Consider the following 25,415-nt stretch of genomic DNA (forward strand, 5'->3'; position numbering starts at 1 on the left):
ATTAGTGGCAAACTAGTTTTAATAGCTTTTGAAAACAAAATTAATATGCACTTGTTATGTATGTTTATACACACATCCATCAGCCCTCTGAGGATTTCTGGGGCAACTGAGTGACCATGACAGCCAGAGTCTGTGCTTCCAAGGCGGTCTGTCAGCCAGTGTCTGGAAAGTCCCACGGGCAGCAGTGGTTTTAGTCCCTGTCCACCTGCACAGTGCAGTGTCACTTCTGTTGAGCCAGGTTCACATGTCCAGGTGCTTGTAGAGCCTACGACTTTTCTCTTTTTTATTTCTGTTGCCGTGTTTCTTCCAGGGCTTCCCAGCCACTTTCTCAGCATTCAGAGCAGGTGCGCTCAGCAGGCCGCTCCCTGGTTTGTAGCCCATCACAGCCTGGACCCCTTTGGTCAGAGCTCTGACATTCTCCTGAGAGGAAACAGAGAAGACATGAACAGGCTTCACAGGGACAGGAGCAGATCACTCATCACTCAGCACGTGGCTCCCTCTCCTCTGGCTTGTGTACTCTTTCCTGGCCTTCCTGTCTACTGTTTAGTCCAATGACTTCCAGTGCCGTCTAAAACCACCCCAAAACCCTCATAATTCAAGCTATCCTGGGAATTTCTATTTTTCCTTTTTTTCTTTTTTCTTTTTTGAGTTAGGTCTTACTGTATAGCCCAACAAGTTCTGAATTCCTGATTCTCTGCCTTTTGAGTGCTGGGGCTGTAGGTGTTCAACCACCATATAGAGCTTGAGTCTCCACGGATGTCAGGTGTAAGCTGTTTCAGCTCACATTAGACACTGATGCTCAAGAAATATGCAGTTTATTTAACAATATGAAAATTAAACTAATATCCCATGACTGTCACACACGAAGGTTTAGATAGGACATTAAGTTAAAGTGATGCTTTCAGCTTCTTTTTTCTTCCTTTTTTGATTGAAAATAATTTTTCATAGTGCAACTCTCAGCCTTCTCATGCAATGCCTCCAGAAATAAATCTCTGCAGTCCTTAAAAAACTCAAATTAACTGTCCCGTGTGACAGCTGTGGGCACTGGGATCAAATTCAGGGTCCCTACAAGAGCAACATGTTTTTAGCCACTGAGTCATTTTTTAAGAATACTGAAAATGGCCAGGTGGGCAGTGGTGATCCAAGCCTTTAGTCCCAGCATGGGGGAGGCAGAAGCAGGTGGATCGGGATCTCTGAGTTCAAGACCAGCCTAATCTACAAAGCTATACAGAGAAAATCTGACTCGAAAAACCCAAAAAAGAACATTGAAAACTTGTATTAAACACAACTAAATGACTTAACTCTTGTACATACACCTGACATTGACTACCAGCCACTGGGAGTGATGGGGAACGCCTTTAATCCCAGCTCTTGAGGACAGTCTGGCTGCACCTCACAAGCTACAAGTGTGGCTTTACAAAATAACCAAAGCACTCCAGTCCCCCAGTTAAAAATAAAATCTTAGATGAGAAACCACACACTACACAAACATACACATGCACACTGCAAACTAATAATAATAGACAAAAATGTGACACCAACCCAGCTGGTGAGTGAGAAAAAGAACTATGGACTGCTTCACAGTGACTTATTTGTAATAAAAAGGAACACAGGTGAGCCCTAGAACAGCTAAGCAAAGGGACAGAAGATCACACACAGTATGACTCTACTCATGTGAAATGTCCAGAGCAGACAACCTCACATACAGAGAAAAAGCGGATTAGTGGTTGTCAGGGAAGAGGAGGAGAGAGGGAAAATGAGTAGATGTCAATGGTATGGGATTTCTTTTCGGAATGATAAAATTCTAAAACTGGTTGTGATAACGGCTGCACAACTCTGGATATAATATAAACTATTGCACACTGGGAGACTGTGTGTGGAGGCCGATTTGACGATGTACACCTGTCATCTCAGCACTAGGGAAGCTAAGGGCAACTTGAGGCACAAAGCAACATCCAAGGTAAAAAAGTGGGGGCAGAGAGAGCTCAGTGGGGTACCTGTTGCAGAGGATCCAGGTTCAACCTCAGCATCCACATGGTGGCTCACAACCATCAGTAACACCATTTGCAGGGGACCAGATGCCTTCATCTGACTTCCACAGACACATACACGATGCAGGCAAAACATCATATACATATAAAAAGTGTGTTAAGTGAACTTACAGTGCCCATAAAGGCCAGAAGAGGGTATTAGATCCCTGGGACCTGGAGTTACAGGTGACTGTGAGCCTCGATGTGGGTGCTGGAAATCAAACTCAGGTCCTCTGGAAGAGCAGCAAGTGCATTTAACGGCTGAGCCATCTCTCCAGTCAATTAGATGCTTAAAATAGTCAATACTTTGACTATTTTTAAATGTACTGGATAAGAAGTTAAATACAGACTCTCTCTCTCACCTGATGGAAAAAGGTTTTGTCGACTACATTTTCAATCTGGTTGGCCTTTCGGTTTCTGCCTGGCTGCAGCCGTCCTTCTTCACCGTTAGTTTTGTCCTCCAGGAGTTGTTGGTGTTGATGTTGGAACGCCACAGGATCTCTTCCAGGAGGGGGGTGGCAGTACAGTAGCTTCCCCTGCAGTGACAAAAGCAAAGGTCCTCAAGGCAAGTGCCAACCAGGCGGAGGCTGAAGCAGCTTTCTGTCAAGGTGAGTTTGGTCTGTAGCAACTGCAGAGTCCTACTCTGACACCCAGCTCCTCCCAGAGCCCTGGAGTGTACAATAACTCCTCCTTCTCTGCGACTTTCTCATGTGCTCTTCATTTCTACCAAGCAGTCTTCAGTGTTCTTCTATGTCAGGACACCGATCCTGGGAACACTAGGTTAGAGTCTGAAATCAAGATCATTTCTGAGGCCTGGGGCTGGGGCTGAGTGCCAGAGCACCTGTCAGCTTGTGTGAGGCCCACAGCTCAAGCGTCAGCATCACTAGAAACAGTCCTGCATATCAGTTCCCCTCAGTAGAAATATCTCCTGAACAGGCTGCCATGAGCCGAGGACACAGTGCAGGGGAAGAAGGCTTGCAATAGGAAAGGTTCACTTACTTTGACATAGTCCTTCAGGATGTAACGTGCAGATCGAGGTTGGTCTGGTTGTCCATGTGCTGTCATGAATCCTCGCATGCCTGTAAGAAAAAGCAACTGTATGAGAGCTCAGTCAGGCAGAATCCACAACATGAGTGACTGAGCTGATGTGCACTGGGGCCCTTCCCACAGCCCTGAGAAATTAACTTCCTCTCACCGTGACACATTTCATCATCATCATTTGCTAACACACAGTAGACTCTGCAACTCATCTAATATCTAAGCACTTAGCACCATGACAGGCAAGTTCAGTTTCTCAACTAGTTATTTCTTCGATCCCTTGATCTAACCCATGGAGGCTACCTGCAGGAGAATATTATTAGCAAAACAAACGGCAACACTGCAAATGCCCTAATTTAATAACTACATCTGATTTTCAGCTTTCCAAACATACCAAGAAGATCTCTCTAATTCTCATTTAATGTGTAGCAAGGGGAGGAGCACAGCTGTTTTTGCAGAAATGCTGGGTTCAAAACTCAGCCCCTGTACACACTAGCTATGGCAGTCTTTTCAAGTTAGAAAAAAAAATTTAGAATCCTAATTCCCATCACGCACAAAAATAAATTCAGATATATTAAAACCCTAAATGTTGATGTGGAGAGATGGTTAAGAGCATGTATTGCACTTGCAGAGGACCTTAGGTCTTAGCTTCAGGTCTCAGCTCCATGCCCAGAGTCTCACAGCTGCCTGTAACTTCAGCTCCAGGGAATTATAGTCCTGCTCCTGACCATTGAGGACACTGTATTCATGTGTATAAACCCCTACAGAGACACATGCAGCCCAACCCCCTTAAAAATAAAATCTTTAAAAAAATTTAATTGTTAAAGTAAGTATTACACAGTTGCTCTCTGGGAATAAGGAAGACCCTCACATGTAAAACACCAAACAGGCTAGCCCCGAAGGAAAAATTCTACAATTTAACTGGCAACTTTGATAGAACAAAGAAACCAAATATGAGGATGGGGGAAGGATTACACAGAAATTAGCCAAATACAGAACAACAACAAGCTTTACAAATTAAGACAGAAACAATGCATAGAAACAAACCAACCAGCCACCAAACTCCATAATTTCTAGAAGGAATATAAAGGCCAAAAAAAAAAAAAAAAAAAAAAAGTTCCCACTGTACCCCAATATGCAGCTCATCTATGAACTGCTGGAGCATGCGAAAGGGCCAGACCTGCAGATCCAGAGCTGCAGGATCCCCCTGACACAGGACAACAGCAGGATATCCAAGAGTCCCAGTGTGTAGCAGAAACCAGAAGCCTCAAACCAGACCAATTACTCACTGCAAGGAACACTTGCAAGTAAAGACGTATGGACTAACAGGTATACTACACGACTCACTGTGCCACACTATAGCTTCCACGCTCTGACTTTGTTTTTGCTTTTTTTCTCTTTTAAATTTTATTTTAGGGGGGGGGGGGCAGTTGCAAGGGCAGAGATGGGATATAAAGGGACTGGGTGATGAGTGGGATCAGGATGTGACATCTACAAAGGTCAGTAAAAAGTTTTTAAAAAGTTTCAACTCCATCAGCATTTAAAGAGATACAAAGTATGGCTGCAAAGATGGCTCAGCAGCTGCTCTCCCAGAGGACCAGAGTTATTTCCCAGCCCCCACATGACAGCTCACAACTGTCTGTAACTCCAGTCCCAGAGCATTCACTGCTTCCTCAGGTACCAGGCATGCACATGACACACAGACATACATGTAGGCAAAGCAGTCATACAGAAAATGAAATTTTAAAAAATCTTTAAAAAAAAGGAAGGAAGAGAGAAGGGGGAGGGAGTGAGTGAGAGAGAGAGAGAGAGAGAGAGGGAGGGAGGGAGGGAGAGAGAGAGAGGCAGATAGACAAAGTAGCTAAGTGTTATGGCACCTTAAACCCCAGCACTCAGTGGGCAAAGGTAGGTGATCTCTGCAAGAGACCACTTCAAACAAAGACAAAATTAAAGAAATACAAAGTAGGTACTGGAAAAATGGTTCAGTAGTAAAGACTGCACAGAGCTCAAAAGATCCAAGTTCGATTCCCAGCACCCATTCTGAGGGGCTCCCAACCATAGCTGACTCCAGCTCCAAAGGGGCTCCAATGCCTCCGACTATCACAGGCACCAGCACTCATACACACAACCTCATACACAATAAGTTAAAATAATGCATCCTAAAAAGAAATGTAAAATAAAACTAGAGTAATTTGGCAGTGCCTTTAAAATTCATGGCTAGAGGCTGTATTCTACACAGAGCTTTGTACGGACAGTGGTCTGAGCAACTGTACATGTGTGGTCATTTGTTCTTACAAATAGGACATATTGACTTGATCTGAAGTATTAGATGAAAATCAGTACTTATGCCATTAGAATGAAATGGGGAGCTCACGCTAGCCCTGGCTTTGATGCCTAGTGACCCTCTCCAAACTTCTATGAGCCATTTTCCCCATGATTTACAATGATAGACAACTCACATCCATAAGCAGTTAACAGCTCTTCTGAGGTTGGAGGTCGGTAGGGGTCTTCATCTTCTCCAGGCTTTATAATGTTAATACCATAGGTGGCTTCCAAAACATGTCGTGGGATATTCTGGCAAACTTAAACTTGTTAAGGAACCTACTCTTGAACTGACTCTATGCACCCACAGCATACAATACATTATTATTGCTGCTTCTGACAACATTCTCTCTCTAAACAGAGTACAGTTATTTATCCATTTAAACAGCCATACACACTAATGGTCACCGTAAAAGCGTTTAAAGAACGAGGTGGTGGTTAAGAACTTGCTACTCTTGCAGATGACCAGAGCTTGATTCCCAGCACCCACAAAGCAGCTCACAACTGTGTGTAGCTCCAGTTCCAGAGGATCAAGTGCTCTCTTCAGACCTTCAAGGGCACGAGGCATGCAAGTGGTGCACAGACATACATGCAGGCAAACACACACATAAAATAAAAACAATCATCTCTGAAACAGACCTTAACAATAATACATTAAGGAACAATACTATAAACAAACTCCAACTTTAAGAGAATATCCTAGTGGAGCTACAAAGAACCATGTCTTTGTTTCTAATGCCTACAACTATGCTGCTAGAAGGCAATGTCCCCAAAACTCCTCAAAGCCTTAACACACACCAACAACCAGAGTGGTGCTGAAACAGAAAGGATATTAGTGATACGGGTGGAACGTGATCTCTCATCTGGTCAATTGGGAGGATCCCATTGCAAATCATCTCTGCTTTGGTGGACACAAAGGATGGCATCACCAGGCCTGGGCAGTCACACAGGCAGAGGCCAGGCTCCACATACAGAGTCTGAAAGACACACAACCAGGTTATGATGTGCATACGGTAAGTGAAAGGGAAGCATAGTGCTGTGGCAAAGAACTGTGGATACCTGGAAATGCTTGGTGTGGCCAGGTGTGGCAGACACAGACACTTTCTTGTTGCCCATGATAGTGTTGATGGTTGAGCTCTTACCAACATTAGGGTAGCCCACCTAGAAGAGAACCACAAGTTAACTGAATGGTAGAAATGCGACCCAAGTGCCTGGTTGCTCTGAACGTGATTGGAGATGCTCTGTATGCTTGTTGTTCACTTTTAGTCTCTTGGCTTCATATCCTCTGAGTCCTCTCTGACTCACGGCGCAGCCCTAACAGCTGTTTCTGTGGACTTTGCCTCATCTCCTCTGCTTGCCCTGCAATGTTCCATTTGCAGGCATCTCACCGTTTCCACTGCTTCTTTAACAAGGGGGTGGAGCTGACTTCCAAACATCTAAGGATGGCGGCGCTTTAGTCAGGGCCCAGCAGAAATGTGCCAGATGAAGCAGAGTTGTTCATAGAATAGGAAGTTAAGCTTCACTCAGGATGATGCCCAGACTACAGAATTCAGAGAGCAGAGGAGGCTACTCTATTTCTAGACATCAGAGGCATATGCAGAGAAGCTCCGCTTTCTGATACACATGGAAGTGAATTTTTGATACAGAGAATATAGCCTTAAATCTCAGAGAAATTAAGAAACTTTCTGTGTTCAGGTTAATTCTACTGTGGAATCAGACACTATACTATGTGTGTCTAACCCCAAAGGCAGGTCTTTAGCCAGTACACTACAGTAAAATGCCATTTACGTCATCACTTTCTTTTTAAAAATAAATTTATTTATGCGTAAGGGTGTTTTGCCTTCACTCGTGTGTGCCCCACATGCAGGCAATGCTCAGAGGCCAAAAGAGGGTGTCAGATGCCCTGGAATTAGGGACAGCTGTGAGCTGCCACATGGGTGCTGGGAACCAATTCCAGGACCTTCGCAAAAGTAGCCAGTGCTTTCAGTTGCTGAGTCATCTCTTTAGAACCTACATTTATTAAATTTATTAATATGCTTAATAATAAAACAGGCCTCCTGTTTTATTTTAGGTAGTGGGACACAGCAGAGAGAGGCTAAACACAACAAGGATTAATTGCATCTAACTTTAACTGAAGAGCTAAGAGACTACACCTGCTTGTGACCCCCTTCCACTGTTTTGTTTCCCTGGAAAGATCTGTATGATAAACATCATCTCTAACACCTTACAAGCCTCTAGTTAATGATTGGTCACCTAGAGCCAGGCTGTATCCTTGGGGTGTGGGCAGCTCTACAGCCACCTTCAGAATTAAGTCATATAGTTTACCTTTTCCCCATTTTTGTTATGTTTATGCAATGAAAGTATCCATCAAAGTTTCTGCCTGGCCAAGACTGGGATTCTCCCTAATGGTATATGAAACAGTATAAGCTGGCAAGGATCACAGGATGTCAAAAGAACACCACACTGAAGTCTGGCAACAACATCAAAAACTTTCTTGTTCCTGTCTCTCTGTAACTGACTTGACAAAGAACTGAACTGGAAGATGAATGTAGAATACATTTAATATAAACATGTATGAAAACAATATAAACACAGAAATGCTTCCTTTGAGTTGGACCCTGCCGGTCACAATGCCTTATCCCATGATGCCAGAGGGCAACAGAAGGGCACGTTCCCTGTGATGCCAGAAGCCTGACTACCTGGGGGCGATGCACAGCAATGGAAGGACAGGGAATGAACTCATGTGGTGCTAACTAGCTCCATGAATTACTTCACCTTACCAGTCCAACAGTTAGTTGTCCATCTTTCACCTTCTTCCCAGTGTGTAGCTTTTTAAAGAGCTCCAGCAATTCCTGCTTTGATACCAGGTTGCTACAATTGTTGATTTGCTGGTTTTCTGTATTTTTTCTGTTCTGAGCCTCAGAATCGACAGAACAGTGTTCCTTCCAGTGCTGACCACAGTGCTCCTCTTCCTCAGGGCTGCTGTCTTCTTCTGAACATGTCTGCCAGTCTTCCTCCTCTTCCTCCTGACAGTCCTCATACTCACTGTCATCTTCGTCACTCGTGAGCTCCTCACTAAGTGAGAGCAAATCTCTGCATGGAATTTCATGCTCATCCAAACTGGAGTTTTCAGACTCAGTTCTGCTGGCTTCTTCAACAACACTGTTTTCTTGGTTCTGATGAAGTAACAGAAACACAAAACTTCAGACCTATGTAACTGTACTTTTCGCTCAGTGGGCTAGTCACGGAAGGAGGACAGGAACTATGCTAGACAGGCATGTGGCTACAGGGGGGCAAAGAACAGCAATCTGTCCAGTGCAAGCACACAGGCGGATGGACTATTACCAGAGTGCCCTAGGGAGGCCAGGAGAGGCAGATCTTCACTTTGGTTGCCGTTTCTGCTGTGCTCAGACTAAGCCAGATGCTTCTAGAGATGAAGCAAGACTGTAACTTTGAGCTATACTTAACCTTGCTTTGCTTTTATAATTGCTTTGAATAAGTAAAAAAGTACTACTAAGCAAACTCCTGTGTATGAAATTCTGGAGTAGCAAAACTTAATTTTAGATTGGCTAATATTTTCATTATCAGTATTACTACTATTTCTAGACACAGGGTCTTATTATGTAGACCAGACTGGCCTTGAATCCACCGAGGTTTGCCTGCCTCTGCCTCCCAAGTGCTGGGATTAAAGGCGCACACCAAAACACCTGGCTGGCCAAGACTGGTACTTATTTGGGATCATTACACTTGAAGGCAAGCACTTTACTCACTGAACTATCTTCCCAAATCTAGAAATTTATATTATACACATGTGTCCAAGAAGACAACACATGGAATAAATATGTTCAATTAGGTTCCATCAATTTTAGTGGTAGTCCCAAAAGAAATAGATGAGCACCAAGATGAGAGCCCCAAAAGTGATACATATGAGATATGTGACGGCAAAAAATGAACAATCTGTGCAGGAAGGAACCAAGAAGATAAAGAATGAACTCTCAGATCAAAGATGAAGGAGCTAACAGCTTCACAAAGGGAAGAACTTTCCAGTCAAAGATTAAAAAGGAATAAGCTCAAGGACTGGCCTTGAGCTGCTTGTCAGAGCTGAAGTTAGGGCCCAGGGCCTTCTGCATGCTTGGCAAACACTGTTCCACTGAGTTACAGCCTCAGTGGGCAATAGATAACATGACCATCTGACAGGAAGTAGCGGAAGGAATGTCTTCTTTCAGTTGGAGCTTAGAGCTCAGTGAATTATGAGCTCATTAAGGAGAAAGGTTTTTTGTGTTTTGTTTTTCCTTTGAGACAGAGTCTCTCTGTGCAGTCCTGGCTGTCATGGAACTCTTTATGTAGATAAGGCTAGTCTCGAACTCAGAGAGATACTTCTGACTACTCTGGGATTAAACAACACCCAGCCTGCATAGCACCTAATATAAGGATGGAAAAATACAGCCTAACTCTGTGATTACCCCAGGAAGCTAGAAGTTTAGAAATACCATCTAAAAAGCTCTAAAAACCTCAAATTCCAGACCCTGTCCTCTGCCAGTAAATAGACAAGGTCACACTCCTTGCTGTTTATGGCAGACAGGCCCTTGAGTACGTAATCTTGGCCTATTAAGATAACAGAAAATGAGCTGGCTAATCGCTTATCCGACTTTGCAAACTACTTGTCAAACCCCTTCCCTAGTGACCTATGTGTGAGCTTTGTTGTAAACCCTATAAAAACTGTCTCAATTCTGCCCTCGAGGTCCTCAGTCCGATGACTGTGGACCCCAGTGCACTTGGAATAAAAATTCCTCATGCTATTTGCATTCTCGTGAGTGATTAGGGGTGTCGCCTTTCCTGTGTGGGAGTGTGAAGGTCCACGCTCTGCGGGTCTTTCACTACATTAACCCCAATCAAAAGGTCAAAAGATGATTGATAGATAAAAGAAGATGGAGACTATTACCTCTAAGTGTCTTCTAAATATTAAAGATTCCATGTTTAACTTTTTGAAGTTATTTTAATAAAATATAGGTTAAAGATAAAAGGAACAGCACAATGTATATTAATTCAAATTGAGTTTGTTTTAAAAACAAACTCAGATCCTCATAAATCCTGACAAACTACTATTTCTTTTAGCTCTACTGTATGCACTGAGAAGATTCTCTTAAAAGCAAGTATAAAACCATTATGAAACTTCCTTAAGGTCCCAGATGTGATACTGGGCATCTCCAATTATCTGGAATCACAAAGTATCATTATGATTTGATTAAAGATTCTAAGTATTTTCTATAGGCTATCCTACCATCATAGCACCAGTGGAAGGAGAATTCCCATACAAAAGTAATTCTTACAAATTGCCAAAATAAACAAAGCACATTAATCAAATCAAAGTAATCACCAAAATCCACCACAGATAGTTCCCTAGCCTCAGTTACCTTAGAGTGAAGGGTTTCTTCCAAAGCTGACCAGAAAATAACCTTCACACCTTCTTTTTCAAAGTGCGAGGCCCAGGCAAGGCGCTGCTCAGCAGTTAGCAAGTCTGCCTTGTTTATCAGGATAACGTTCTCCTTAGCATTATCGACCTCCTTCACATAACATTCCTGTAAAGACAAAGGCACTTCCAGTCTGTCAAACAAGGTACACAGATACTGGGTTAAGTACACTGGAGATTCCCTGGCTGATCTGGAACTCTCTCTGTAGACCAGGCTGGCCTTGACTTCAGAGATCCGACTGTCTTCTCCTCCCAAGTGCTGGGACTAAAGGCGTGTGCGGCCAATGCTGCTTCCACTGCCAACACCATGTTTAAAATCACTTTCCTTAAAAAATTACTTATTATTGTGTGCACAATGTGTGTATACCTGCACACACGCATGACACAGAATGTATATGGAAGTCAAAGAACTGAGGAGGCAATTCTCTTGGTCTACCTCTACATGGGTTCAAGGGATCAAACTCAGGCTTGTGCAGCAAGTGCCTTTAGACCTGCTGAGCCACCTCAAAGGAAGCCCTTAATCACTTTCTAATTTAAAGATTAGAAATTTTGATACATTCTACTAATTGATCCTTTCTGTGAGCTCTGAAAAGAACTTTAAAAGAACCAATTAAGATTTTTGTTACTCATGAGTTTAGAAAAACCACTACAGTCTTCAAATGAAAATATGTACACCATACATATGTACAGTTTCATGGGTTCATGTATTACATCATTTTAAATAACCCATATGCCTTAGTACTACTCTGTATTTTATAAGCTTAGTTCATTTGTAAAATAGCATAGGTATAATAAGATGTAAAAAAGAGAGAACTTAGTGAGATGGATTAAAAAGTGACTGGAATATCTTAAATAAAAGCAAAATGCCATCCTGACTGCTGTTTCCTAAAAACAAGAGACTAGCAAATGACTAGCAATAAAGAACCTTCTAGTCCAGCAACTAGAGAAAGGCATGCAAATCTCTGTGCTTTCTGGAGCAAACCTCTGTCTAAACAGTGCATTATGCAAGCTCCTGACCTTGCAAGAAGAGGGAAATCTAAGTAAACAAGCCAGAGAAGACAGAATGCTTGTTCACAGTCACTGCTGTGAGCAATGCTGCCTTCTCTTTACTGTTCAAGGATCCAAGTCAAACTTTTCTTACCAAATCCTCACATCTAAAAAGGAGCGGGTTTCGAGCATCCACTATCTGGACCACAATATCACTGCGGAGGGAAAGTGAGATAATCCAGTTACTATAAAGTAAAAGTGAACATTGACGGACACAGTGCTTAACGCAGAAACTCACAACAGATTAAAATGCAGATTAAATGTCTGTGGAATGCTCAGCCACATCCCACTTCCTTTCTTCAATGTTCAGGGACCCTTGAGGAAGAGGGGGCAGAAAGGTTGTAAAAGCCAGAAGTTGAGGACCATGGTGAGGCAGTGTCTTCTAGATACAGCAGGACCAGTGAACTCATGAACTCAGCAGTTGTGGTTGCCTGCACAAGACCCAAGCAAGATCAAGCCAGTCGCACTCCAGCTAAGAGTAGGACAGGGGCTCCTACACTCTTCCTCTAGCCAAGGGGCTACTGACATTTGAAGGCTTCAGGAGGGCCAGTCTTCTTTGTGGCTGTGGCCCCTGGCTCATCCACCTCGCTCTAGTGGAGGTCCCCATACCCACGAGCACAAATTGGACTCAGTGGGTTATCAAAAAAAAAAAAAAAAAAAAAAAAAAAAATTATGTGTATGAAATTCTCAAATTAGAAAAACATTAAAAAAAGGAACCACTTCCATATATTAATGGTAATAGGAAATGCTTTCCATACATTAAACAGTTGACATACTAAATCCTTAAGGTACAATTATTCAGTTTCTATATAATCTGCCCAAAATCAGCTAAATGACAAAACCAGAATGGGTACCCAGGCAGTATGGACCAGAGGTCACACTCTTCATCATTCTACTGCTCTAATTTGGCTTAGAGGGCTCAGATGACATTTCACTGCTAAACTGTCTACTAAAACTTTTATTAACTTTGGGTCAGATAAGAATACCCTAACTACCCCAAGCTGAAATTTACTAAGTATTCAGTCTGATCTGAATTCAAACTAATCATTTGTTGACAGCTCCCATTATAAGCCAGTATTGTATTTAAACCCAAGACTGCCAAAGAGGAGAGCTTACACCTGGCCAATGATCACCCACAGATTTAGAGAATGTATTTAAACAATATAATAAAACTAAGTGTCAGCTTAAGGTGCCTCAGGGAAACATGGATGTTGGTCTACATGTAAGATGTGTGTCTACATGTTAGATGTGACATTAAGACAGCTTCCTGCAGCTGACAGCAAGCCCCTCTGGTTCAGCTAGATGTAGAAGAGACACTCAGGACAGCATGATCAGCACTGCAGCATTCCCTCCTTAGAACTCTTACTTCCCATCTCCAGAGGCTCCCTGCCTTCCTTCAGCCTCTGTGGCTAGAATGATGGCCAGGGCAAGTGGCTATCACTACACTGAAAAGGGATAAACTGCAGATGCAACACCCTACAGCATCTTTGTTTTCCAAGACAAAGGTCTCATTCTATAGGCACAGAATTCACTATGCTGGGCTCGAACTGAATCTGCTGTGCTCATCTTGCAGGTGCTGGGATTAAGGGCACTCGGTGGTTTTCATTTGCTAATTTTTAACAAACTGTTTTAAACTTCTCTAATTAAGTTAGTTTCAGTATCTCCTTCATGGTGAACCTCACTTTCAAACCAAATTAAGCTAAATGACTGCAAAAACTAATAGCCTAAACCACAACAAGACAAACAAACCTTAGCTCTATCTGCCACCACACAGAAGGAATAAACAGCTTCAGGTCAGCATGGGGGGCAGGGAGGAGATATTGCAGTCTAGCCTGCTGGAGGCATTCAGGCAATAGCACAGTGGAAATGCCTCACTGGGACAGCATGTTCTGCGCCCTGGGCCTCTGCACTTTCCTGCATTTCCTCCGTGTTACATAGCAAATCTAAACACTGTTGAAATTAAAGAGACAGATGGCTCAGTCAGCCTGTTAGCAAACAGGAGACATCTGCCATAGGGAAGACACATCAATAAAATATTTTCTATTAATGATGTGGCAGCAGTCACTTCGCTAATATTTCTGGATAACTCAGGTCTATTGTTATGTGATACCATATTGTGTGATTAAAACACACTGCTGTATTAAGGAATGGGTTGACAAGATGACTCAGTTAGTAAAAGCACGTGCTGTCAAGTCTGATAATCTGAGTTAGCCCCTGACCCACATGGTGTATGACAGAACCAATTCTCACAAGTTATTCTCTGATTTCTACAAGTGTACCATGGCAGTCAATGTCAGTCCCCACCGAGTGTATACTCATAAATACTTAAATGTAATGGGAGATTTAAAAAAGGAAATACAATAATGGTTCAGCAAGTGACACTGTATGCCAATTAAACCACCAGTTTTTAACATGTATAGACTCACTTTGGGGAACCCAGATGCTAACTTAGGGCCATAAAAAGTAGCTACAGTACAACTTTGTTAGTCATGGAAGACTGAACATATATGGTTGCTTTTGCCACCCCCCCCCAAAAAAAAAAAAAAAAAACCGTACAAGAACAAAAGTAACGACCCTCATTAAAGAACAAGAATGACCAAAAGCTACCAGAAATGTCTTAACCACTGAGAAGCAAGACTGTTTATACCCCAGAGGCCCAAGCAAGAGTTGAGCACCCAGGCTGGTTTGCTGTTCTAGCTCAGCCACCAAACAGCAATCCTCTACCCCAGAAGCAGAGGGCTGGGGTTTACTATGGATAAGATGAAGCTGAGGGTGCCTGACTTAGACTTGGGATGGGACAAGATGGGGAAGGTAGATATAGTATTTAAGAGGAGGGATTAAACATAAACTGACCTGTGAAGATGCCGGCTCCTTTCTATCATACCATATCATTCATTAATTTTTAGATTTTTCCAGTATGTTTTAAGGTATGTTCTAATAATTTTCCAAATTTCATATCTATCTATCATAATGGTTCCTCCTCTGCCTCTAATTTTATTGATGAATATTCTCTTTCATTTGATTTGGCAAAGCATTTGTTCATCTTTATCATTTTTTTAAAGAATCAACTCTATTTTTTTTTTCTGTTTCCATTTCATTAATTTTGGCCCTGATTTTAATTATTGTTTTTCATCTACCTGGAGCTCACTGTGCAGACCAGGCTGGTACTGAACTCATGAACTCGAGGTCCAGCTACTTCTGCCTCTGGAGAGCTGGGACTAAAGATACTTGCCACCTCATGTCTCCCTCCCTAATTCTTTATGTAGGCACTTAGAACTGGCTTTCCCCATAGATTTGGGTATGCTGTGTTTAATTTTTATCCTTCCTTCCTTGCTTCCTTTCTTTTCTTTTCACAGGGGGTGGTGAGATGGTTCAATGAGTAAAGGTGCTTGCCATCAAACTTGAGCATACAATTTCAATTCTCGGGAGACCCAACTTCTCTGACCATATATGCATTTGGCACGCATGCACAATAAAATAAATATGGAAAAATAACAACAACAGAAAACCCTGACAGGTGCTAAGGAAAGATATAAAGATACTAACACCTTGGAGTATTCCAAACAAATGCAACTGATCCCTGCCCAGTCTCTCTACAGAGATGTTCACCACTAGGGAAAGTATATCTAAACACTTTGTAATATTGCATTTTTAAATTTGAATGGAAAACAGTTGCTAGTCATTTTGGGAAGCCTCATATGTAAACAGGAGAAGCCAGGATAAACAGAAAAAGGAACTGCAGGAAGCATGTGATGTCTTCTATCAAGGTCAACAGTGTAGTACTGTAGAGCTTGTGTCCACTGCTCTTTGGAAATAAGCAGAACACATCCTCAATTGCTACAGAAGCTCTAAAAATCACAAATCCACTCTGCTCAGCCAAAGCTCCCCAGGGGAAGAGTATAAGATCTCCAAGCTCAGCAAAGCCCAAGACTTAAGAGGAGCTTATGCAGAACCCTCCACAAGCAGCAAACTTCTGTTGGGTGGGAGGTTCAGGGGCTTTAAAAAGCTGAGGCTTCATTCATCCCTTTTCATGGTTTTAAGAATATTCACAAAGCTCTGCCAGCATCACTAACTCTTGAAGGTTTTCAACATACAAAAGAAATGCAATTTTTTACAAGTTAGAGTCAACTCCAATTAAAGGAACTTGTTTCTGACTGTTCTTGCTAGGTACATTTTCTGGCTTTGAAATAAACACAAGGTCTCTTATTAAATCCTTGAAAGTAATTAAAAAACTCTTTGAGAAGAATATGGCCTTCTAACCAGACAGAAGAAGAGAAATAGAGAATGATGATCCAGGAATTCTCCTTAGTGGCATGTGGCAAAGACTGAATCTTCCTTCCACAACTCATCAGAAAAAAACAATTTAAAAATGTCAATTGGGCGTGGTGGTGCCTTTAATCCCAGCACTTGGGAGGCAGAGGCCACTTGGCCTATAGAATGAGTTCCAGGACAGCCAGGACTATACAGAGAAACTCTATTCCCAAAACAAACCTTGGCTGTCCTCAATCCTTATCAATCCCCACTGTCCTCTTTACAACCATACCACCCCTGGTCTTTCACTAGGCACCATGTGCTGAGCGTAAGGACTGTCCTGGAGCTTGGCTGAGCAGGCTCCCTCACAGCAAGAACCTCTGAAGCTGCACTTTTTCCGTGCCTACTTTCCATATTACCAGAAGGAATACAACACTCAATGTACATAGGCTGAAGTAACCACAGGCACTTCAGAACTCACCTTATACAAACATTTACTCATTTATTTACTTATTTTTATTTTGTGTGTACAAGTATTTGGGTGCATATGTGTCTGTGCACAATGCATCTGCAATGCCTTGGAGGCAGGAGAGGATACTGGTTCCACTGGGACTGGAGTTAGAGATAGCTAAGAGCTGCCCCTTGGTGCTGGGAACTGAACCCAGGTTCCATAAGTCCAATAGGTGCGCTAAAGTGTTGAGCCATCTTTCTAACCCTATCACTATTCTTACACACTTGTCATCTTATAAAATATACTCATCTAATATTGATTATATATATCCCCATCCATCCATCCATCCATCCACCGACCCACCCACCCACCTATTCATTCACTCCCTGGTACCTAAGAATGAACCTACGATCTCACACATGCCAGGTAAGTGTTCTAACAACTCAGCTACCTCCCAGACCGGAAGAAAAAAAAAAAAAAAACCACCCACTACAATTTAAATAAAATATAGTACATTTTCAGGTTTCTTAAAAAAAAAAAAAAAGACATGTGTATTAAATTGTGTGTATGTGTGTGGCTATGGGAGTGTATACAGGTGTCCGTGGAGGCCAGATCCCTGGAATTGGAGTTTCAATGGTTGTGAATTATCTAATGTGAGTGTTAGGAACCAAACTTGAGTCCTCTGCCAGGGCTCTGAACTGCTGAGTCATCTCTCCAGCCCTGTATTTTCAGTTTTTTTATTCCTTCAATTTCTCTGAAAATTTCATCAATGCCTATAATGCACTCTGATTATGCTCTCTTTCTCCCTCTCTTAGCTCCACCTCCCACACCTTACTAGTCCTTTTCCCAGATTTAGACTTTTGGTTTAGTTTTGCGAATTATTTATAGTTTAGCCAGGGCCACTTTCTGTTTTCCACAGTTCTCAACAGCTCATTGTGTAACTCATTTCCCTCCTGCTGGATCCAGAGCTGGGAGCATAGTCAACATTAGATCCAGTAACAACACTGCAATGCCCTCATTAAACAAGGGAAATATTACTCACCTTCTCTCAATGACCCTCCAGAGCTGGCGCCAAAAGTCCAAATTTCTTTCAAAGGGAGTCAATATCAACTTTTGTTCCTCTTCTAGCCTGGCTTTAGAATGAGAAGGTTACACCTCTGTCTGATCAAAATAGTTTTAAAGAATTATAAATATTCAAATTCATCACATTAAAAAGATACATATACAAACACTGTAAATTATTATTATTATTTATGGTCCTTGTTGGGCAAGAGCTCTACCACTCAGCCATATCCCAGCCCTCCTTTTACTTTTTTTGTAGCCTAGAAAGGCCTTGAGAACCTGCAATCTTCCTTCTCAGCCTTCTAAGTAGCTGAAACTACAGGCCTACACCACCAGACCAGGCTCCATCCATTGTTGAGCCAATACAAGAATAAAACTTAGTCATATTATATTCCACAAATTCAGATTTTATCCTTACACTGCAGGAGTTTCTCTCCCACAACTTTTACTAGAAGAATGCTCAGAGGAGCATCTCTGGCCCACAGAAGGGACCTAAAAGGAGCCAGATGGGTAGCTAAAGAGTTAAGTGTGGTAAATATTTTTGTTTATGATCTAACAAATAAAAGCTTGCCTGAAGACCAGGATGCAAAGCTAGCCACACTAGTTAGCAATAGAGGCCAGGCAGTGGTAGCACACACCTTTAATTCCAGCATTGGTAGAGGTGAGGACTCTCTAGCGGCTGGCTGCTTTGCTTATCTGATCTTCAGCTTTAACCCCAATATCTGTCTCTGGGTTTTTATTAAGAACAATTAGAATTCAAGCTACAGTTAAGAGCACTGGCTGCTCTTGCAGAGCATCCTACATAGCATCTTACATCACTTGTAACTCCAATCCCAGGGGATCTGATGCCCCTTTCTGACCCCTGCTGGCAATATATGCACATGGTGCATGCACATTTGCATACTCAGGCAAACACACACACATAAAATAAATAATAAGAAAAGATAGGAATAGTGTGGAATAACCACTAAGCACCTTTGTGCACAGCAGCACCTGCACCCAGCAATGCTGTCTATACGCATACCCAAGCCCGCCTGTGAAAGACAGTATTCCACCCTCTCCAAATGAGAAATTGCATTTTATTTAGTGTGCATGTTTAGAGGCCAGCGGACAATGTGGGGGAGTCGGTTCTTCCCTTCTGCCAGGTGGGTCCTGAGAATTGGACTCAGGTCATCAAGCTTGGCTGCAGATGCTTCTACCTGCTGAGCAATCTTACCAGCCCCAGTATTACCCTTTAAAAGATTAAAAACTTCAGAAGGCAAATGGCAGTACATGCTAAAATGCCTAAACTCAGGACTTCCAGGCAAATCTTCAGAGTTCAATACTCACCGGACAAGCTGGCGTCTCCATTTTAGGAAGTTGTCTTTCTCTGCCTGTTTCAGTTCTTCTGGGCTAGTTTTTCTGTCCCAATTGGGTCTGAAACAATCATAGAAAGGAAGAAATTTTATATACAAACTACCAAAATAAAAAGAGAATTTGGACAGAAATGGCAGCCAAGAAGGAAGCAGGAAAATTATGAACAATTAACAATATAAAATAAGTGTTCTTTTAATCTTTTATTAATTTTTAAAATTATTTTATGTGTATGACTGTGCCTGCAGAGGCTAGAAGAAGGCATCGCATGCCCCAGAACGGGAATTACAGACAGCTGTGAGCTGCCATGTAATCTAGTCCTTTGGAAGAGCAGCCAGCTCTTTTTTTCTTTTTTAAAGATTTATTTATTTAGTATATATATATATATATATATATATATATATATATATAATATTCTGCCTGCATGTATGCCTGCACATCAGAAGAGAGAACCAGATCTCATTACAGATAGTTGTGGGAATTGACCTCTGAAAGAGTAGCCAGTGCTCTTAATCTCTGAGAGATCTCTTCAGCCCCATTCTATGTCTTCTTTTTTTTGGAAGAGAGGGGCAAGGAGAAGTGATTTCCAGACAGGGTTTCTCTGTGTAGCCCTGTCTGTCCTGGAACTCCCTCTGTAGAACAGTCAGGCCTTGAACCTGGAGATCCACCCACCTTTGCCTCCCAAGTGCTGGGACTAAAGGTGTGCACCACCATTACCCATCCCTTCCCATTCTATGCCCTCTAGTGATCTAAATTCTTGTTCAACTTACCTCCTTGGTATACACAAGAACTGTCTGTTTTCCTCATGGAGCTTCTTAATTCTCTGACTCTCCTCAAAAGAAAGCAGTCCAGTTCTATCCTCAGGGAGCACAAACTTGATATTAAGCTTCTCTGTTCAGGGAAAGAAAAGTGCTATTCATCTCCATCTAATGGTGACTACCCACTGTACCCACACTTAGCCCCTTGATTCCTGTCTTTTCTTCCAGTCTACTGTGCACCGTCGAAAGGTAACTCTTACTGATTAACTGGAAGTATATGTATACTCACCCGTAATCACTGCTGGATTCCTTACAAAACTGTACCCTAAACTCTACCTGCTTCTCAGGTGTCATGAGATGCAAACTGCCATAGGAAATGACACCAGAAGATGGCTACCTGGAATGGCAATGGCTAGGCTGAGACTCCAGGCTTTCACAGAAGTGGGAACTCATTCTAGCTCTTGTTTAACTGACCCAGTCCCTAAGTGGCAGTTGTTCTGTCCTCCCCTTTCTGAGGGTAGCCTTGTCATCAACTTTATGAAGGAGCAAAAGAAGCTGCTAGACAGACACCATTGCTCCACAGGTTCCTAGATGCGCACCCTCCCTCCTGCCTCAGAAGAAACTTCGTTCCTTCCCTTGTAGGAACTGACCTTTCCTATTGTTTCCAACCTCATTCTATTCTCACCTCCCTGCAGGCTCAAGCTCTGCCCCAATCCCTTATTCATCTGTTTTGAAATGTAACTTTTAAAGACACAATTGAAAAGTAAGTTCTACCTCCACCTTTTCTATCCCTACCACTCCAAGACCCTCCCTTGAATTCAACATGTAGCTTCTTCTAATATTCACATGCATATCTAGGTTGGTCACATACACCTTGTTTTTATTTATGGGGGCAGTGGGGAGTATGGTACACCCAGAGTTCAGAAGACAACTTGATGGAGCTGGGTTTCTCCCGGGGACCTAACACAGGGTGTGAGGGGTGGCAGAAGTACTTCATCCACTGAGGCATATCTGCAACCTGATCAGGTACTTTTAATGTCCTACAACTTAGTCTGATGATAGGTCTTGGTTGAGCCTTCATATTATTGCCTGGGTTTAATCCATTCCTTTCAACTGCTGCTCAATAGTTCAGCCTGTCTACACCAATGCACTCAGCTCTCACATTCTCAGTTACATATAACATTTTCTGTGCTCTTGTTACAAATGGAAAGGCTCTGGTCCAGACCACACTCGCTGAATCAGAGTCTCCAGAGGAAGAGCCAGGAGGGTGTTTATGAACCAGGTCTCTGAGTCATTGTTGCCCAGTAACAATAGAACCCCTCAGAGCAGCCACAGAGAAGCAGCATGCTGGTTCATAGACGTACACTTCCCACTTCTAACTCATCTTGCAAACCCCAAAGTCTTCCTTTCAGAGGAGTAGGGTCTTACTATTTATCCTTAGCTGTCCTGGACTCACTATGGAAACAAGCTGGCCCCACTGGAAGAAATCCACCTGCCTTACTGAGATTAAGGGTGTGTGCTGTTTTTCAACCCATACAACACGATCTATGGTTCACTCATTCTCACTCTTCCTCCCCCACCCACCCACTTTCAACCACATGGAAATGGTCTGTCTGGCAAAGGGTACTAAGAACCTTTTAAAATTCAGCTTTATGGAGGTAATCCACATTCAGACAGAAACCTCAAAGGGAAATGTTTATCCATTAGCAGGTACTTCCCATCCCCTATCCTGTCTTTACAAATATGCCTACTCTGAACTTTTCATATAAATAAAATCATGTGTTTTTATTCTTTCCTGATGCTGGGAACTGAACTCAGGACTTACCACATGCTTGGCAAGTGCTCTACTACTGACTTATATCCCCAGTTCAGATTGTGGTAGCCCATATCAGAATTTTCCCTTCTTTCATGGTCAAATAGGAACCCACTGCACAGATGTGCAACATTTTGTGTATTGAATCATTAGTTAATGGAGATCAGGGTGCTTCCGTTTTGTTTTCTAATGGTAAATGATACAACCGAATGTACACATGTTTATGTAGTCATGGTTTGGTTATCTTTGTTATCTATCCAGCAGTGAAACTGCTGGATCATATGGCAATTTTATTCTAACCTTTTGAGAAACTGCCAACATAGCTTTTAAGGGAGCTGCACTATTTTGCAAACAATGTATGAGGTTCCAATTTCTCCACAGCCTCACCAAACATTTGTTTATCAATCTTTGTAATGTCAGCAGTGTCAGCTAGTGAGGTGCATGTGTCAGAGGTAAAACCCAATACTTTACTCTCAACCCCCTGCTCTTCACCAACCCTGCCCAGCTGGCCTGGCTTATTCTTGCACCCAACATTCCCATCCCTATTCGTCCCTCCAGATCTGAATAAGACATGTCTCCTAATTCATCTTTCCTCCTTAAAGCCACTAGTTAACTTTTAGAACACTAAAGTCTTGTACAGCAATTATAGAAAACAGAAAAAAAGTTCCTTAAATAAAGAAAGAAAGAAAGATGAAAGGAAGAAAGGAAGGAAGGAAGGAAGAACCGAGGTGGCGGGCGCATGCTTGTAATCCCAGCACTTAGGATGGTGAGGCAGAAGGATCATGAGCTTGGGGTAAGACTGGGTTACACAATAAGCACAAGGCTGATTTGTACTATAGTGAGGACCATTTCTTTGAAAAACAAAATTAAAAAATAAAAATAAGGGCTGGAGATGGCCAGGCAGACCTGGGACACAGATACACATGTAATCAAAACACCCAGGCGCTTGTGCACACACACCCCATACATGAGGCCATGGAGAGGCTCTATACAAATGCTATGACATTTTATATAAGGGAGTTAAGAACCTGTGTAATGGAGTGGGGTGAGTATGCCATGACTATCTCTACAGGTATTGAGGGACGATTGTATTGTACTGAGGAACAAACTGTACAAATGTACAAAAGAGCATTTCTAACCCTTTATAGACAAGAGAATTTCGACATCTGTAATGATGTGGATGAATACTACACTAATGGAAATAGTATTCTTTAAAGCTGAGTTTAAAAACCAGTGTGGACTTGACCTTACACCCATGGAACTTTCCCATACTGCTTTTGGATTAAAGACAGCCTATTCACATGAAGTGAGCAAGATGGCAGAGGTCAGTGTCACAGGCACTCGGTAATAAACCACTTACCGGCTACAAACTCAGTTCCTGCAAGTTCTGCAGTTGCAAGAAAGTCGTCAAGGGAGCTCTGTTCCGTCACTGACTGGAGATTAAGACGACCCCAGTCATAGCCATCGTTGAGTTCACTCGTGTGCAGCTGTGAGTAAAACACAGTAGAAAGATGAAAGCAGCTCTCCTCTGTGCTTGGTGTCAAATCAGCTCTAAACTTTGCCGGTCCTGGTCTATGTCTTCAAGGTGCTTTGACTTCTAGAACGTTCACTACTAATAACTAATGCTAATTAGGCTGGGGCATTGCTCAGTTCGATACCCACCCTTTGCTGTCAATGGCATCGACATCCAGCAATGCAAAAACCCCAGATCAAATACTTAAATGAACCCTTCCTTACCTCATCGAGGGGACTTCCTTTCCACCAGTGTCATCTTCAGACTCGTTTGAAGTGGATTTTATTGTATTGTCATTTTACTACTTCGTAGGTAAAATAATTTGTCTAGAGTAGTGAGGTAGAACTAGAACCCAGACTGTACTGACTCTGCCACCCAGGTAGTCAGATTTCCATAGGGACTTATGAGAAGGAATATTGTAAAGCCAGGAGGGTGACACATGTGGTGATCACGGGAGCAGAGACCACAGTCTAAGGGCCATCCTGAATTGTGTTAAGGTTCTACTCCCCACTTCCCCTTAGTCTCTTCTATCCTAAAACCCCCAAGGGCTGGAAGACTGGATTGGCTGGGATGGCCATTAAAAAAAGATCTAGTTGCAAACTATTAAGTTGATTTTCTCATACTACCCAGAATTTGACAAGTACTACCTGGTATATGCTTACTTAAAGGTTAACAGTCCCACTATTCCACAAAATCTATTTCGACAATAAGTCACCACAACATCAAATAAATGACCAATAATCAAATTTCCAGACTTGTATACTGAGAAGCATGTGTGTCTTCCTTAGACTATCAGGTTGGTTGGAAAACGGGATGGTTTGACAGACATGCAATCAAATTAGCATCAGGGACAAACAACTTCAACACAAGATCTTAATGAGAGCGCAGAATTTTCTTAAATATTCTGGAGAGTAATAGTGACAATAAACAACAACAAAACCTCTTCATTTTTCTTTAAAGACAGTAGCCATGGTGGGCCTTAAGGTCATTATGTAGACCAGGTTGATCTTGAACTTAAAGAGATCTGCCTGTCTCTGCCTCCTGAGTGCTGCGATTAAAGTAATCTCTACACTTCATTTACTTTTAAGTCTCCTACTTCGCTTTTCTCCAAACTTCTAGAATTAACAACGTTAATTCTTTGAGAGAAACACAAGGGAGGGCAGGGGTCGGAGTTTTTCTGATAGAACCAACTACTTCTTGAGAATCGATTCTTTGGGTAATTAAAACCGCAAAGTTTAATGAGCCATCCAAGCGTGGTGGACATAGCTTGTAATCCCAGTACGCTTCAGACAGGGGCAGGAGGAAGGCAGTCCTGAGCCAAATTGGGATGTACACAGAGACTCTTTCAAAAAACTTAAGGTAACAAATTTTCTTTTTAGAGATTTCCAAGAGCGCCATGGCTTGTAGCGCAAAGATCAAACACCGGCATGAAAGGCTGCACGCGTTTTCATTCCCATCACACTAGTCCCTCTGTGCCCCGCGCCTTGCTGGGACCTGCTTCAAATCCTGTTCAGGTGTGACTTTGCTCCAACTTTTGTAGCATGGAGGCTCTATAACGACACGGAAAGGATAACAAGGATTTTCTTACCCAGGAGTCAGTATGACGGTGGCTGCGGCTACGCTGAGTCTGATGCCGGATAAGCACCCGGCCCAGAGACCCGCTACCGGGCGCTCTCCTGCGGCCCATATCAACTCTACAGCGGCAGGAACCTCTCAGCACGAGAAGTTTCCGGCTTTTCTGCCTCTGAATCAGGAAGTGACGTTGAGCGAGTCCAAATAGTTCTGTCCCGAAGTTGAGCTGAGGAAACGAAAAGACTTGTTTCCGAACGCTTTGGGCAGATATAGAGCTTCAAAATATTATAGGGAAGGAATGTTAAGATTGTTCTTGGGACTTCCTTGTGGCCATTCCTACGACCGTTTCAATTTTGGATAGATCGACCTACTTAAGAAAATGGTACGTTCCAGACTTGTACGTCAGTATTTAAAGTTCGGTGGGAAACTGGGGCAACGAGAAAATACAACCTCTCCGGCTCACAGGACTAACTCCACCTTCCCTGCTGCTTCGTCAGAAGGAGGAGGGGACTCAGGTATAGGGAACCTCTGTGGCTCTAGGTGGCAGGAGGTTCCTGATGCTGGTTTTCCGCCCAGCAATTAAATAGGTTTTTGTTTTCCTAGTATTCTATAGCTGTAAAGCGGGAGAAAAGTTCCCACCTGCTCATTTTGGAGTGAGCATCGCCCTTCTGCTTTATGAAAAGAGAGGAAAACAAAAAAGTTTACCCGTTCCAGTGAGCTTTGTATCAATATTTC

At 42.5% G+C, this 25,415-nt stretch overlaps 1 protein-coding gene across 1 annotated transcript; it reads right to left on the reverse strand.

The window, feature by feature from the left end:
* Lsg1 (large 60S subunit nuclear export GTPase 1) lies at positions 1–24,814 on the reverse strand. The gene is made up of 14 exons (XM_051191283.1): positions 24,697–24,814; positions 22,956–23,082; positions 19,795–19,915; positions 19,001–19,087; positions 17,652–17,738; positions 12,002–12,062; positions 10,805–10,969; positions 8,171–8,566; positions 6,450–6,551; positions 6,224–6,367; positions 5,528–5,651; positions 3,030–3,109; positions 2,393–2,566; positions 1–420 (listed from the first exon to the last, which is right to left on the reverse strand). The coding sequence occupies exons 1-14, from the start codon at positions 24,793–24,795 to the stop codon at positions 241–243; spliced, it is 1,947 nt and encodes a 648-aa protein (XP_051047240.1). The 5' UTR covers positions 24,796–24,814; the 3' UTR covers positions 1–240.
* Between the last annotated feature and the right edge of the window lie 601 nt (positions 24,815–25,415).

This window comes from Phodopus roborovskii, unplaced genomic scaffold (genome assembly GCF_943737965.1).
Source record: "Phodopus roborovskii unplaced genomic scaffold, PHOROB, whole genome shotgun sequence".
NCBI lineage: Eukaryota > Metazoa > Chordata > Mammalia > Rodentia > Cricetidae > Phodopus > Phodopus roborovskii.